At 44.7% G+C, this 17,573-nt stretch overlaps 1 protein-coding gene across 1 annotated transcript in view; it reads right to left on the reverse strand.

Annotated features, from left to right (window-relative positions):
* The window catches only part of FBXW4 (F-box and WD repeat domain containing 4), a 121,163-nt gene extending 103,887 nt beyond the window's left edge, over nt 1-17,276 (reverse strand). The window contains exon 1 of the mRNA XM_060241810.1: nt 16,835-17,276. Within this exon, the coding sequence (XP_060097793.1) occupies nt 16,835-17,058 (224 nt within the window). The 5' untranslated portion in view covers nt 17,059-17,276. The remainder of the gene's footprint in view (nt 1-16,834) is intronic.
* Nucleotides 17,277-17,573: the final 297 nt, after the last annotated feature.

Raw genomic sequence — 17,573 nt, forward strand, 5'->3', positions numbered from 1 at the left:
GGCTGTGAGAGTTGGACCATAAGGAAGGCCGAGCGCAGAAGAATAGATGCTTTCAAGTTGTGGTGCTGGAAAAGACTCTTGAGAGTCCCTTGGACTTGAAGAAGATCAAATCAGTCAGCCCTAAGGGAAATCAACCCTGACTCTTCCCTGGAAGGTCAGATACTGAAACTCAAGTACTTTGGCCACCAAATGAGAAGGGAACACTCACTGGAGAAGATCCTGATGCTGGGAAAGACAGAAGGCAAAAGAAGAAGGGGATGGCAAAAGATGAGATGGCTGGACAGCATTACTGAAGTGACTAACATGAATTTCAGCAGACTTTGGAGGATGGTGGAAGACAGGAGGGCCTGGCGTGACTTTGTCCATGTGGTCGCAAAGAGTCAAACTTGACTGTGCGACTGAAAAACAAAAAAATATATTAAAGGTTATAGCAGTAGCTAGTCTATGCCGTATCAAGTACAGATGAAAGTCAATATACAGGGAATTCAGTCTCCATTAAAGCCCTCATGGGCCTGTTCTTCCATGCAGCAAGGTACCCCAGCACAAGGTAGCAACTCTGTCAATACCTAATGTACTACTACTTGTACCAATAGCATTTATGTGCTGAAATCAATAGGATTTATATGCTGAACTGAGTAAGATTTTTACCTCCAAAATGAAAAATAGATACCAAATGCCACCTTAAATTCAATCTCATACTGGTGTAGTCCCCATGGGTGCCATGGTGCTCACCAACATATTTCCAGATACTCATCAAGTGTTTTTAGAAAGTAGGCAGGGACAGATGATACATTTACCCAGCTTCTCATTGGCCCCTGGATATTTGATTGGCCGTCACCACAACAACTGCCACCACAGCAGAAAGAGCACACAACACTGTGTGACTGAAGGTAAGCTGTGTATACAAGCAAGAAAATATTTTAAATAATGTATTAGTGTTAAAAGGCATCCTGTTAAGCAGAGCTTATGCCTGAAATGTTGAAGAGCTGCTGTTAAATATGTATAACTTCACTCTCAACATTTTGTGGTTGGCTCTGCCTCCTTTGGCCAATCCAGCAAGGAGATCCCTGGGCATTGGGGCTTCAATCTGCGAACCTGAAGCTGGCCGGTAGGGAAAAACCCACCCCCAAACAGGGACATCATTGTGTGATGTCCCTGATGAGATGACATCACTCAAAAGTGATGTCATTGCATCACCAATGTCACATGTTGACACTCTGGGTTTTGGGCAAATTCTACGGTTTTGTAGCAAAAAACCCCACAGTATCATGTGTGACAGCAGCAAGATGATGTTACTTTGTGCACGTGGCAGAAGACTTAAGGACCAGGTCCAGGTTTCCCCCTCCAGCAGCAAGGTAGGACCTGGCAACCCTGTTTGGCAGCCATTTTGCAGCAATATGCTATGTTAGAATTCCAAAGATGCCCACAAGCTCAAAAAGCTTGGAGGCCTGTGTTGAAAATGAAAGACTATACCTTGCTCTCCCTCGACCAAAACTGCAACTGAAGACATAGTAAGTTAATTCTTAGGTTAGCAGTAGAAACATGAACTGGACACTACCCCCAAAGAACAACAAAAAAGTCTGCAATCTGAGATTTGCCAGCCATTCCATCCATCAAGCAAGAGACTGAATAGAAGATGTCTGGTTCCCCATTAGCTGTGGAGGCTAACAAGGAAGAAAGCTCTTTTCATGCATCAGTGGAGAGAACTCAAAAACCAGAGAGCACAGAATAGATTAAAAACAATGGGGAGAAATACACAGTAAGGTGCTGCTTTTCAACCATTTCTTTTCCTATCCTAACAAGCCATGCTACAACAAATTATACTGAAGGAATATTAATTACTGGCCATGAGTGGCCTTGAAGTTCTATGCTACTCAAACCAGAACAGTCGCTTCAGGGCAGCTTCTCAAATACCCAGTACTTTTTAATATCAGTTCTATGCTATAGTTTTAAAAACTAGCTAATAATGCACACAACCAGATTCCCCATTAATTTTGGGGAACACACAAAGTATGCCTTATACCAATTCAAATTATTATCTTTACTCCTAGGAATTTAAAGCAATTGTTCCCTTCCCATTATCTTAAGCATCTTTCACAGGCACAACAGTAAAAGGCACATTTTTGCCTTCCTTCAGAAAATCAGGTAACAATGCCAAATAGAAAAGAACTGGAATTTCTTTTTCAACTTAATTTGTCTGTAACTATAAAACATGAAGAAGCCTGATATGGTGCACAGCAGAAGCAAAGGAAGACTAAGAAACAAGACAAGTGCACCAAGAAATCTAGCTACTCACTTAGCTCTCTCCTTTCCCAAGGAATAGCATTTTTAAAAAATGACAAAGCAAGGGGGAGGGGGGAATGAGCCCCCTTGAACAAACATATTTGTGGCTGTTAATGCATGGAGGAATCTTTAACCTGGCCAGGCTAGTGTTCCCAGGTCTCCTTCTACTGCCTGGGGCGCTCTCACTCTCTTTTTTCACTCCTCAATTCCCCCACCCCACCCCCTTTCCGGCACTTTGTCACCATTACAATTTGACTGCATTCTTGGGCATGTGACCCACTTTAAACAAGAAGCACACACAGATTTCCATCTCCTAAAAACTCACCTACAAATTTACTATCAGGACAAGACAGGGAACCAGTTTGCACTTTTACTCCCTATTTTCACTCAAAACTGCAAACAATTATAGCTAGTGAAAATAAAAGGTTTCAACATGAATCTTACAAGAGAATATTTTGGACCAAATATGAATCCCCAACTTTACCTCTTAACAATGTCAGGGTGAGAGGAAGGCTGAAATGTCATTTATCTTACACATCCCTACACATTTCTGACCACTGCTCAGCAGCCAGAAACTACATCAGGAGATTTAAAAGGGATACCCAAACTTTCCTCTGCTATTCAAATGAGATGGAAAATATAAACCCCTGAACAGTCAAGTATAGTGCAATAACTTTGTCCTTAACGTTTATAAATCCATTCCAAGAAATCAGACTCTGCAATTTAAAATATACCCATTTGCATAATAAAGTTGCAGTCCTATTCACAGTTACCTGGGACTATAAGTTAGTGCTGGCCTGGGGGATTGCTGCTAGGCTCCATGGCATTTATGTTGTGGGGGACCCACACAATGGTCCATTTTATCCGTTCTGGTTCCAAGTTCTGGGGAGTGTCCAGGAGCCCCCTTTCCTCTGCCCACCAGGCCCCCACTTGAACTTCTCTTCTCATCCACTCACATGCTCCCCACCTGTGCATCCTTCATGCATCCACTTGCAAAGCTTAGCAGTTCCCAGTTTGTACAGCTGGGAGAGCCACACCAGGCAATGCTATACAGAATGTACAGCCAGAAACGTTGGTGACAAAGCAACCAACAGTGAGCCGGCTAGGGAAGAGTAAGTGCGGTGGCATCAGGGGCAGTGGACCCCACCTAGAGCCCTGGACCCCAGCAGCTATCCCGCCTCAGGGAATGCTAATTAATGGGCGAGATTTTCTAGTGATTAGGAATCAGGTACAGCCAAAGCAGATATGCAAATGATACCCAGCTCTATTCCTCCAAAACTGATGGGTTTAAAGAGATGGGTTTAAAGTCAGATGGGTTTAAAGAGATTGTGAACAAATGCCAGGAAAAGGCAACAGGTTGGATCAGGGCCAATAGACTGAAGTTCAGTCCAGGACAAGACTGTAGTGCTCCTGATCAAAGTCAAAACTGTTCAAGGATTGAGAAGTCAGTCTGCCCTGAAGGGTGTTGCACTCTTCCTTGAAGGAGCAGATTTGTAGTTTTAAGATGCTGCTGAATTCTGGTTTACTGATAGAGGATCAGGTTTCCTCTTGAGCACATAATCCTTTTATCAGCTTCAGGTGATATGCAACTATAAGCATTCCCCAAAAAGCATATCTGGCCATAGTAATCCATGCTCTGATTACATTCCAGTTAAGATTACTGGAATGCATTTTATGCAGAGCTGCCTTTAAAAACTGTCCTGATCTGTCAACTGGTCCAGGCTGTTATCAAGATCTGGATATTGAAATTGTATTACCCTATACTGGGAAAAGCTCCCCTAAATGCTCATTTGTTTGGGGGCAGAATTCAAACTGCTAATCTTACCAGGACAAGATACTTGAAGGACCTTCTCCTCCTACACAGGGGTGCTATCTGGGAAGGAGTTACCTGCAGGGGTGTCGAACACATTTGTTATGAGGGCTGGATCTGATATAAATGAGACCTAATCAGGCTGAGCCATGTGTGTCATAAAATGTAATGCCAGGCAGCAGAGACATAAACATTATAAAGGACACAGACAAACAGAGACAAACATTATAAAAGACACAGACAAACACAATTAACTAAAACATGCTTAAAAGATTAGCACTCTTGCAATATTTTATTTAACAGTCTCTGATAACTGAAGGAAGCAAGAAAGAGGGAGAAGGAAACAGACTTGCTCGCTGGCCTGATAGGAGTCCTCCGGGGGCCTGATTCAGCCCCGGGCCGCATGTTTGACACCCCGGTGTATAGCTTACCAATTGATCCCTCCTTCTGCCTACAGCAAGAAAGTGGGTGGTAACCAGAGACAGGCTTTTTTGGTGGTGGCACCTCATGCCAGCCTGAAACATTTTTAAAGTGTTTGTTCCATTTACACAGCTACAAGGCTGGTAACTCCTTCCCAGATAGCACCTCCTTTTCCTCTCCTTTATCTCCAATTGAGCCAGCACACAAGTATCTCATAAGACTTTGAGACTTTTCTGCTAGTACATGTACAAGCTTTTCAAGCTTCTTTAAGTAGCCTGTGCACTCTCCCCCACAAAAAAGTTATTACTTTGCTTCTTTAAAAGCCAGTGCTAAGACAATAAATAAGCCTAAATGTAGCAAAGCACCATGTTAGGATGTTTACAGAGACAGGACTGCACTTGAACCAAATAAGAGTGCTGGCCTATTATACCCTCAGGCATTCTGCAGTCCCCATTAGAAAAAGGCAGGGGCTTTTCTTATCTATCATTTATCCATGCTGTCACTCCAACAGCTCTCTGCCCAGCTGGGTTTCGATATAGCTCAAAATTATTAGCTATTTTCTAAGGGTCCATATTTAAGCAACAACACAGTACAGATGTCCCACAGTGAAAGATTCTATAAAGAAGACAATGCAGAGGACATAGCACAGAGAGAAAATATTTAGTTAAGTTTCTGCCTTAAGATTGCAGGTTACTTGTGGAATGATTCAAAGTAGTAACCAAACTGCTTTGAACACAGGTTCACCGTATTCTTCCTGAATCTTCATCTATTAATTTGTGTATTACAGCTTGCAATTATGGTCAGTTTATTCCAAATGTCACAACAGAGTAGGTATGTTGTGTATATATAAGGATAATGTGTGTGTATATATATATAAATGTAATTGTATATCACTTGGCATTACATGGCAAATATCAAACTCAACTTCTGCATTCATTGTTCTGTAACTATAAACCAAAATTAATCAATCACTTGGATCATCTGAAGCAGTCCTGATATGTAGGAGTTTTGAAATAGCCAATAGGAGCCAAAGAAATAGCCATCTTCCTTCTCCCTCTTTATTTCCAGTCCAATCATCACATTTTGAAATGCATCTTCACAATAAATGGAGCTGTAATTTTTCTTGAGGCTATTACTTTAAAGTAGTATGCAATTTCCTACAAGGAAGTCCACAATCCCGCTGAACATGAGCTTGTTATTTGGAGGTTCTAGCAGGGGAGCGCAGCTATAGAATAGCATTGACCAAAGAACGGTAGATTCCTTCTATCTGGGATGGTCATCCTCTTCCACCAAGTGCACAGCTTCGGAAGCGACACACATAGAGCAGTGAAGGAGGTAGGGTACACCCTCCTAGCCAGCCAGATCAGCCGAATCAACCCTGACGATCAATGGGGTGATAGATCACCCTCACATCCTAGTGATCCCCCTATGCACATTCAATAGGAGTGATACACTTCACAGATCAGCCCCTGCAAATTCCCTGTAAGCACAACAAAACAAAGTGCCATCTGCATCTGATCTTAGAGCCACACTAGCTATGTTTGCCATGGGATAAAGTGCAAATGACTAACCAAGACCAGGCCCACAGTGCAGCAGGGTGAGGTGATCTTGTCTCCCCTCCCCCGGAGGCTGTTTCAACACCTGAAAAGTGAGAAGCAGGAAATAAGAACACCTCAGCCCTCTGAGCTGCAGGTCTAATTGGGGTCTCATGACATTTTAAAATCATGTAAAAATGGCAATGGTGGCCCTTTGGCCACAAGAACATCACCATGTCTAGTTTTGCCGTTATCCCTGCCCCCAAATTTGCAACTGCAGGACAGCCTCCAGTAATATGGATCTGTATTTTTTATAAAACAAATAAACCTAATCTACTTCCAATGTACTTGAAGCAGCTTCCAATAATCAATAAATGCTCTACAGTAAAATTCACAGAAACAGCAGCGACAATACAGCGGGTTCATATAACCTCTCCACCCAAACAAGAAATGTATATATTTGTAAGCCCAAGAAATGCAGCAAACCAGAGGCAATGGAAATTGAAAAGCATCTTCTAGGAGCCATCACTTTAAAAATCAGCCAACAAAGTCAGCCTGCAAAAACAAAACCACCTTGCAGATTCCCCACATCCTAACCTGAAGGGGTCCTTACATACTTCATCCAATAAAGCCATTCCATAGGATGGGGTCTATCAAAAATCCAAATCTACTAATATGCATCAGAGGATTTTTACATGGGATTATCTGTATATCAATGCAAGGGGCAGGGTCAATGTATAATACAATAAATAATGGTCTCAGTTAAATGTCTTTCTAAAATATACTTTTTGTTTCTGTTTCAAAGCCTGCTCAAGATTCCATAGAACTCAAACCATTTTTAGGAGAAAATAGTAAGTATTTCCATTACTCTACTGAAACTACCATTCTTACACCTACTGATCTGTTTGGACATTTTTAGAAATGCACAGTGCCTACACATTAACAGAGAAGTTAATATCCCTGTTCAGCAAAGTCTATAATCTTCTCTTAGTGTGCATAAACCAAAGGCTATGACCATGGTCACTTCAATCGTAACTGTAATTGTAGTTCCAGTTTTATCCATTATAATTGCCTTTTCATGTTCCTATCTCTCATTTCCAACACTTAATACATCCATCAAGTTTTCAGATTTGTAAATCATGTGCGGCACGGAAAAAACTGTAACCTGTTTTCATCTTGAAATGGCCTGAAAAATTTCTTCTTGTCATTTACTGTGAGATAATTCTGCTGTTACCAGCACCATGAACCAGGTATATTTGTTTCCACAGCTATTTATTACTGTTAGTTCTGAAAGTAATATGATTATTACTGAATTGTTAACTCTTCACAAATAGAATATTACCCAATCTACCATAATAAGTGACTTTCCCAGGATTCAGACATTTCCTTGCTTAAAAACAAAGTTTACTTGAAACTATGTGCTTCTCTAAACTTCATAAATTCATCCAAAAATGTTTCTTTATAAAATATTTATCAGCTGCTGGAATTAAGGCAGTTGAACACATTATATGCAGGCAACTGCTGTATACACAAAGCATATGCACATAAGAGAAGCCATGTTGATTCAGACCAATGGCCCATCCAGTCCAACATGTCACACAGTGGCCAAATATACACACACACACACTGTGGCTAATAGCCACTGATGGACCTCTGCTCCATATTTTTATCTAACCCCCTCTTGAAGCTGGCTATGCTTGTAGCCGCCACCACCTCCTGTGGCAGTGAATTCCACATGTTAATCACCCTTTGGGTGAAGAAGTACTTCCTTCTAACCGTTTCAACCTGACTGCTCAGCAATTTCATTGAATGCCCACGAGTTCTTGTATTGTGAGAAAGGGAGAAAAGGACTTCTTTCTTTACTTTCTCCATCCAATGCATAATCTTGTAAACCTCTATCATGTCACCCCGCAGTCAACGTTTCTCCAAGAGCCCCAAGCGTTTTAACCTTTCTTCATAGTGAAAGTGTGCCAAACCTTTAAACATTCTAGTTTTTTAATCATCTTTGAACACCCACATATATACATCTAAGCAAGGGTCATTTTGTAGAAAAATAGGTGGTGGAGCTTATCCAGGATTGTTATGCAGCTGCACATACTATTCAATGGACAAGGAGGTGGAACTCTCAGGAGGAGGTGGAACTCTCAGAAAGGTTCAGGAGCTGTGCTCCTGTGAGCTCCCACTGAATCTGAGGCCTGCACCTAAGGAGTCCTGGACCAATCACATCATCATCCATTCTGCTACAGAAAATGCTTGCATAAAATGTGATGTACACAGAGAACTCATTTTTGCCACACAATGCATATAGCTGCCCTTAGACACAATCACTTAAATGCCTTGGGTGACACAAGCTGTCACTAAAAAATTCTCCTGTGCCCAAACTGATTAATTTTATCTTTCTTCTCCTTTAACTAAGGAATTTTGTCTGTGACAATTCCAAGAGCTCTTTTTCCTTTCAATGAGGTTAAACTGAAGTAATTTTCTGTGAAACTGCACTGGTAAGTATCTGAATCAAGTTTTTAATTTAGCATAACCAATGCTCACAAACATTTACAGGCAGTCTACCTACTCATGCCTATATTAGTAACTTGTGCCCTGTGAGGAAAAAAAATATTTTTTGAACATTTGCCTTCTTGAAGAGTTTGTTCCTACTACATTCAACCAGTCAACTGACCATTTAAAAGCCTGTTTCAAGGAATATATGGGTAGGTCCCAAGTAGCCTTATGTAGCTTAGAAGTAGAAATCCAAAGTTCTCTCTAGCCACTTTGGTCCCAACATTTCTAATAGAGGAAAAAAGCAGAATTTTTTCAGACCATTTCAAAATTAAAACAAGTTGCAGGATTTTCTGTGAAGTACATGGCTTACAGATCTGTAAACTTGACAGATGTGTTATGTGTTGGAAATGAAATATAGGAATATGAAAATACAATTATAATGGATAAAACAGAGTACAAAACTGCCATATTGCTACTCACACAAGACTACCTTAGCCTCAACAAAATGGGATTCACCAATTCTCACAATGTCAAGAAGCAAATACAAAACTTTGAAAAAAAACTTAGGAGACAATAAGAGATGCTGTATTCACTTGTGCACATAAACACACATATGCAAAACAAAGTTCAAGCACTTTTACCCTTTTTGTTATGCGGTGGAGGAAAGTGTCATCAAGCCATAGTTGACTTAAGGCAACCTGGTAGGATTTTCAAAGCAAGAGATCTTCAGAGGTGGTTTGCAATTGCCTACTTCTGCAAAGCAACCCTGGACTTCCTTGGTGGTCTCCCATCCAAATACTGACCAGGGCTGGCTCTGCTTAACTTCCAGAAAATTCAGGCTAACCTGGGACTTGAGTACTGCATAATTCATGCTCAATTATTTTGGAGGCAAACTACACTAATCTTCACTCTACACAAAGCTGTATGCAGAAGTGAAGCTCTTCTGAAAGACAAAGGAAAGACAAAGTTTTTTGGCCCCTGCAACAAAAACAGCAAAACCCCCAGACGTCTGTCTACATGTGAATTTGTGCCAGAAAACAAAGGGTGGAGATGAGGGCTGTACTTAGCCAGCCACACTGTGAGCAAGGCACGCCTCTGCACCACTGCCAAACACTCATCCCAGATCCACAGCCACTGCGCTGGTTTGGGAAGTAATGATGGGCAGAAGCCATACTTTCTCCAATGAATATCCACTTTCTCCTATGCTTCTGACCCCAGTGACACTGCTAGTGCCTCAGGGTATTGCCCCATTTCCTTGGGCAGAAAGTCAACAAGCAAAATAATCTTGCGTTCCTCTGTTTGGGAGAGCTGCTTGGGACTGGCCAGAAGAGGGGTTTCCAACATTTTTGAGCCTGTGCACACCTTTAGAATTCCGAAACAATGTAATAAGTACAACCACAAAATTGCTGGCAACCACAAAATGTCAGGGAATGGTGTCCTAACATAATCCTAACAGCAGCTCTTCAGCATTTCAAGCAGAAGTTCTGTTTGAAAGGATGCCTTTTAAAATGAACATGTTGTTTATTTTTTAAAAAAAAAATCACAGCTTCCCTTCAGTCATGTAGTGAAGATTCTTGTGCTGAGGTAGCTGCTGCTGTTGAAGCGACTTTTTAAAATATCTGCACAGACAATCAGATATCCATTGGTGACTCAGAAGCACGGCTGGGCAAAAGCCCCATCTGCGCCCTTTCATTTTCTAAAAACACTTGATGGATGACAGGAAACGTACTGGGGCACCATGACACCATAGGCACTATGAGGAAAGACCTGGTTTATGTTATAAGAAAATCATTAGCCACTAATATGTAGCCATTAAGTCAACAAATGCCATTCTACTATTATAAAATAGGACATCACCAGTACAATAGTTGGCATTAACAGCAAAAACAGGTCTAGGATAGCCCGCAGACACCTACAAAGCAAATCTAAGCAAGTCTACTCAAAAGTAATCCCCCATTTTATTCAGCAGGATTTGCTCTCTAGAAAATGAAAGCACTTAAAGAACTCCCCCCATAACCTAGTAATTGACTTCTGGAAGTAATGTACAACATAATTAAGGCAAACTTTGCAAGTTTCCAAGTTACTGGCTTTATTGGGTCCACCTGTTTTTTAATCGTATGTTTTCCAAGCATGTGCCTTTTTTATTTCACAGTGACTGATTTACGTAAGAACAATGTTAATGCATTTGATCTCTTTGAACACAACTTTGGTCTTATTCATCTTTAAGAACTGTACAAGATAAGCAATTTAATTCCTATTTTAAAGACTGACAAAAGAAGGTAAAAAGGAACTACCTGAGCAAACCATTAGTAAGTGCTCAGCTGAGATGGAGTTTAAGTTCCTAATATGCAGTTGCTCTCTGTTAGCTCAGAGGCCAAAAACAATACAAAACTTTTTTTAAAACTGGAATTTTCTAAACATGACACCAATAACTAAGACTTCCACAACTTATATGGCCGAGGGCCTGCCTACCTGAGGGACCGTCTCTCCCCATATGAGCCCCAGAGAGCACTGAGGTCATACTTTCTCCAATGAATATCCACTTTCTCCTATGCTTCTCCCCCCTCCAAGAAATACTTCCGCTCTGGCCTCGAACAACTCAGTTGTTAGAGAGAGGAGCGTGTGGCGGGAGACCACCCGGGATCGGGCCTTCTCCATTGCGGCCCCACTGCTGTGGAATCAACTCCCGGAGGAGGTACGGGCTCTGCGATGTTTAGACCAATTCCGCAGGGCCTGTAAGACCTACCTCTTCAAAATAGCCTTCACCCACACCAAACTAAGATAGTGTTGCTGTATATGTTTTCTTTTTTCTTCTCACTGAACTTATGAAAGACCTATTTTAGCACCTTAATGTTAATTTTAATGTAACTTGTAAATTGATTTATGACGATTTTATTGCTATGTATGATTTTATTGTATTGCACTGTTATGTTGTGAGCCGCCCTGAGCCTGCTTGTGCAGGGAGGGCGGGATATAAATAAAAAGTATTATTATTATTATTATTATTATTATTATTATCCTCAGCATTTATTTTATCTTTTCAACTATCTTCAAACAAAGGCAGACATAAATCCTATTAACAGCACAATCCAGAGGGGGGGGCGGAAAGTCTTTTGGGAGCAGAAGAGCCGCTACGTGAGCGCAGAAAGGGTTTGCACTGACGTACTACCGGCGCCGCCACAGCGGAGGGGAGTTACGTGGGTGGGGGGCTGCCCGAGCACCGCTCTGCCTGAGGGCAGCGGCGCCTGAGGGCTACGCCCCAGCATGGGCAGAAATGAGGCAGAGCGCGGCGTTCAGGCAGAGGAGGGGGTGGAGTTAGGGGCACGGCCAGGCTTAGGCAGCTTCCTGAACAGTTTATCCCATGACATGCCCCCCTGAGAGGCGCAACATTACGCCAGCAAAAACAGTGATGTGTCCCATAGGCACTCATTGAAACCAAAAACAAAGGTCGCCTCTGCTGCTGCAGAAGCTCGCAAACCCCTTAGGGAGAGGCATGATTGTCTCGCCAATCCCCTCGCACCTTGGGCTGATGAGCCCCCTCCCCAGCACCCAATCGCGGTCTCCCCCCTCCAAGAAATACTTCCGCTCTGGCCTCGAACAACTCAGTTGTTAGAGAGAGGAGCGTGTGGCGGGAAGTTCTGCCGGAGAGCTCCCAGCCATACAGACTTAGAGTGAGGGACAGGCAGGCACGTTGGTGATGGGTTTTGCACTGCGCGGTTGCTTTGACAGTATATTTGACTTGCGAGGGGGGGAGAGAGGTCTCTCCCCTGGGGCTAACTGCTCTTGTTTCCAGGTCTCCACAGGTTCTGGGCTCCCGGAGGCTCTGCATGCGCAGACTGTCGCTCATGGTTGGGTAAGTTCCACTGTCGTCCCCCCCCAGCTTCCCCCTCCCCTCGCTCTCGACCACTTGGTGTGCAAGCATCTCTGGCACTTGAACCAGGCAGTGGGCTCCGGCAGGGGACCCCGCTCTCCTGTGCTGCTGCCTGCTCCCTTCCCTTGGTCTGCCCTCTGCCGCGTTCCCAACCACTGGCAGGGCACGGTGTGTGTGTGTGTGTGGCAGCTGCCCCGTTGCGGGAAAGTGGGTCAGAGAATGTCCCTTAAGGGAGTGCCCGGCTGAAACACAGCCTGCTCTTCCAGCCGCCGCGCCTGCAGGTGCTCTTGATCTCTATCTCCGTTTTGCAGGTGGGACTCCAACACAGAGGCTTCCGCGTGTGTCTCTCCACTGCTCCCCCACTCCCTCAGCTGTTTCTGCCCGCTGCTCTGAATGGAGCCCCGCCCACGGCGAGACTGCCTAGCACGCACCAGGGAGACTGCTGCACTCTGTTCCGGAAAAATAAAGTCTCAGCTGTGCCCTCTGTTGTCTCTCCTGCTTGGCACTGGCTGCACATTCCCTGGGCAACCCCCTCCCCAGTTAGTGGCCTCTCCGAGGGAATGCCTGGGGGGTGGGCAGACTTGGTTTGGGGGGGAATGGTCTATGAGCCGCCATGCTGCCCCCCATGTGGCTGGAAAGAGTGCCGCCGCTCAGCCTGCCTGGGCTGACAGCCTACCCGACCCCACAGGGCTGTTATGCACAGGGCACTGGGGGGGGAAGCTGATGAAGTGGACTCAAGAGTTCTGCAGCTGATGCACTCACACTCTGAGTTCTGCGGCTCCCAGGAGAGGTGTTCTGTGACAATGGAAGGGGCATCAGGGCAACACAGGGGGTCTCTGGGTGGGGGGGAGGTGTCTGCTGCTGGGCTGCTCACTCTCAGACACATATTCCAGCCGCTGTCTATGACAGTGAACTCCTGCACTTGGTATTTCCTGCTTGTCTGCCTGCCATTGACAGAGTCTCTGACAGCGAGAGGGTGTGAGGGGATTGACAGCTTTTCCGTGGTCCCATACAGGCCTGTCTCGCCCCCACCCCCGTCTTGTCAGCAAGCCAGGTTTCTCGTGCGCGCATGCCCAGCCTCACTCCTGCCCCCCCATGTTGGCGGGACGTCTCTCCTTTTCCTTTGATTGTCTGTCCATCATTGGTTCCGTTCTCTGTTTGGGGGAGGGTTGGGGATGGCTATCAGCCTCTCTAGGGCCGCCTCTCCCCATCCCTGACTGTCACGAGCTGCGGCACATGCGCCAGGACTGGCCAATGGGGGTGTGGGCTGGCCCTTCCCTCCAGCTGCCTCCGCCGCCCTTGTGTTGCCATGGCAACCATCTCCCTCACGGCAAGCTATGCCTCTCCCCTCCCCACGTTCCAGCGTGCTGAAATCCTCAGGATGTCTACTAGCCAGCCACCACTTATGTCTGGATTGGGCTCCCCGACTTCACCACTATAACGTAAAATATACAGTAAGCAGCTCCCTGCCTTGAATCCACACATGCAATCAGAAAATGTCAAAGCTTCTACCTTCATTATAATAGCTATTAATCATCAACATATCTAATTTGAAATATGGTCAAACCTGTGAACAATGAAATCCAGAGACTACAGCCATGAACACTCAAGACAGTTGTTTCCAGAAACCTGGAAAAAAAGCTCCAGGTTTTTAAAAACCAAATTCAAATATACATTAAAATTCATTGGGACATGACCCCACCTCCCTGAAAATAACAGATGCAGTGCCAGTAGTTTTCAGAAAGAATGCCCTCTGCAGGAGCCATCATGGGGATTGTTAGGCAACCACAACACTGCTAACCTTCAAGCCTTGGTTTCTGTCAGTAAAAAGCAGGGGGAAGAGGCAGGGCCCTTTCCAAGACTATTTGACCACACCTCACAACAACCAAAAGGTAACTTGATACCACATGACTTGAATTTGGGTTGTCATCCTCCAAGGGGGTGGGGGTGGGCTGGAGATCTCCCAAAATTACAGCTAATCTCCAGTTATCAGTTCCCCTGTACAAAATGGCTGCTTTGGAGAGTAGTATTATATTCTACTGAGGTCACTACGCTCCCCAAACCCTGTCCTCCCCAGCTTCCATCCCTGAATCTCCAGGAATTTCCCAATCTGAAGCTGGCAACCCTAGCTGAATAAATCACCCAGGACTGACTGATTGCTATTATTCAATAGCAGTCAACCAACAAAAACGCCAGCACATTGTAGTGTGGTGCAGGATTAGAATTCCAGACGAGGATCTGGGAGACCTAGGTTCAAATCACTATGCTACAACGGCTGGATAACTCTGGGCCAGTTACACATTTTCAGCTTAATCTGCCTCACAAACCATTGTGAGGATAAAATGGGAGTGAAGAGAATAATGTAAACTACTTTGAGTTTCCAATGTGCAGAAAGATGGGGTGTAAATCAAGTAAATAAATGTTAAAAGTAGCTGAAGATGCAGGGCAGATAAAGTAAGTAGGTTTGTGGGTAGGAAGGAGAAAAGGAAGCAGGCAAAGGTGAGGATATGGGATACCTGAGAGAAAGAAGAAATAGTGTGAGGGTCACATGTGGAAGAATACTACTGCCCTAGCACGAACAACCCCTTCAATAAGTAGCTTATATTGAACGCAAAATGCAGAAACCCTAGCCATTTCCACTGCTCCCATTGTCATATCGCTAATAACCCAGCAATATTACAAGAATCAAAATCCAAAAAATGCAATCAGACAAAGTCTTCCATGCTTTCTCCAACAATTGTACATTTCCCTATACAGTCATCTGAAACTTTATTACTTTCCCTTTCACTTTGAAATTAAGAGCAGAGGTCCTGTCAGCTACTGCACCTGACCCCTCCTGCATCTAGTGTAGAGATTACTCTTAATGAAAAATACAAAATTCATTTCCCCAGAAAAAACATGGTACAGTAAAGCAAGCAGGTGCTGAAAGGTGCAACAATCATACAGTTCTCACCCCTACCCAATTTCATTGTAACTAGTACCTGAGATACTAGTGGAAAGCAAATTTCACTACATTTTCTATACTACCTCAATCCAAAATCCTTACTGGTCCATTTAGGAGAATCTTTCAACAGATTATCAGAATTAAATATTTTGGAAAGTGAGCACTTAAATTGTAAAGTGGTAACCTAAGATCCATTTACCTGGAAGCAGTTCACTGCTATTTATAAACATATACACCACTGCCTTATACTCAGGGCTTTTTTTGAGCAGAAACACAGAGTTCCAGCTGGCTTGGTGTCAGGGAGTGTGGCCTAATATGCATATGAATTACTGCTGGACTTTTTCTACGAAACAGCCCTATGTGAAACAATGGTGATGTCGATGTCAGAGGGTGTGGCCTAATATGCAAATGAGTTCCTGCTGCACTTTTTCTACACCCCCCCCCTTATACTACTATTGATTCATCTAGCCCAATAACATCTATTTTGATAAGCAGCAACTCTGAGGGCCTAACTACACCATACATTTTCCTCAGGTCAGGGTGAGAGATGTGCTCTGTGCACTTCCTAGGCAAGCACAGGCCCAATCCAGATAGTAACCACAGTAGGAGAGGAGGCATATTCAACTGAGGGCTCAGATATCTATACAACCATTGCCCCAAAACCACCAGTGTAGCTTAGCTGTTGTTGGTTCCTACCCACTCAGCCAGGATGCTTGCTGGGTGACCTTGGCCTCTCAACCTAGCCTCAAACCTCACAGGCTTGTTCCTAGGATAAAGCACAGGAACCACGCATGCCACCCTGAACTCCTTGAGGAAGACCAGGACACACGTATATTAAATAAATAAGTCACAACAGTGACTACAGCTATTTATACAAGTGACACTATACTTTAGTGACCAAAACGAACATCTGAATTTCCTATATATGTAAAAAAAATTTCAATGTATTTTCTTCTGCTTTCTATATTGCACTACCTACGTTCTGAAGCGATACAAACATCTGAGACTAAGGTTATCTTATGATATCACGGGTGGAAAATGTATGACGTCTTGGACCTACCCATTACCACTTAGAAGAGGCCAGGACAACAAAACTGACCCAAATGCTGCTTTGACTAACCCTAGGCTGCCCCATGGCTCCCGTGGAAGTCTGTCACAGGCCCTAGCTAACAAGTCTCTACTCAGGCTAGAAATTCTGCATAATTGGGCTCTTGAACTACTTAGAGGTCTTCACGCCCTTAACGAGTTTCGCCCTGAACCTCCAACCCAAGCGCGGATCTATCCAAGCGCCTTGTGGAGTTTCTCGAGAGGACCTTTCTTCCTCCCTCCGTCTCCGCGGTTCCAGTACGCCTCCCCCCCTCCTTTCCTCTAACAATACAGGCGGAGCCTTAGTTACAGGGGCGCTCCCTTAGTAACCGGCTAGGCCGCGCCGCCTCGTATTTTCCCAGCTAGCCTTTCCCGGCTTAGGCGCTTACAGGTCGATGCCGAGCGCACTGAAGCCAGCGTTGAGGCAGGAACGGGCGAGGCGCCTCCAGAGAACATCCCGGGAAGTGAAGCGACAAAGTCGGCGGCAGGTCTGGCCCAGACGGCCCAAGGCCCGCGCGTCCAGGTACGAGCAGATAAGCAGCAACAATTCCTCCGGCAGCCCCCACAGTGGACACCGGGTCTCGGCCTGCGGGGGGCTGCCCGGCCTCCCCATGAAATGGCGGCCCCGTTGGCCCGGGCCCGGCAGCGACAAAACCCGGGCCGCCGCCGCTGGGCCCGGGTAGGCCGTTGCTAGTTGGGGGAGGCCGTTTCTCCCAGCCCTGCAGGTCAGTCACATGGATGCGGCCCGCCCTCGGTAATGAGTTAAATGGCTTGGCGAAAAGTTCAGGTCTCTCTGGGGTGGGCGTCGGGCGACGATCAGGAAAAGGGAACAGGAACTGAATTTTCCGTGCACACGCGTTTGTCTCGCCAGAGAAGATCATTGCAAATTACGATTAATTGTGAAATAGATTAGCTGACGGCAGGTCAAGTGTTAATGAAGGGAAATGTTACAATATGTGTAGGACTGAAAGCATGACTAGGGACGGACTGGGATGGTTAAAGGGCCCTAGAAAGATCGTCTTTCCTCCTTTTTCTGTCCCCGGCTGGAGGTCTCCCTGGGCCTGAGAGCAACCACTTAGGAACTTGCTTGGGTTGGGAGATCCAGGTTTGAATCCCCACTTTACCTTA

The sequence above is a fragment of the Heteronotia binoei genome, chromosome 6 (assembly GCF_032191835.1).
Source record: "Heteronotia binoei isolate CCM8104 ecotype False Entrance Well chromosome 6, APGP_CSIRO_Hbin_v1, whole genome shotgun sequence".
Taxonomy (NCBI): domain Eukaryota; kingdom Metazoa; phylum Chordata; class Lepidosauria; order Squamata; family Gekkonidae; genus Heteronotia; species Heteronotia binoei.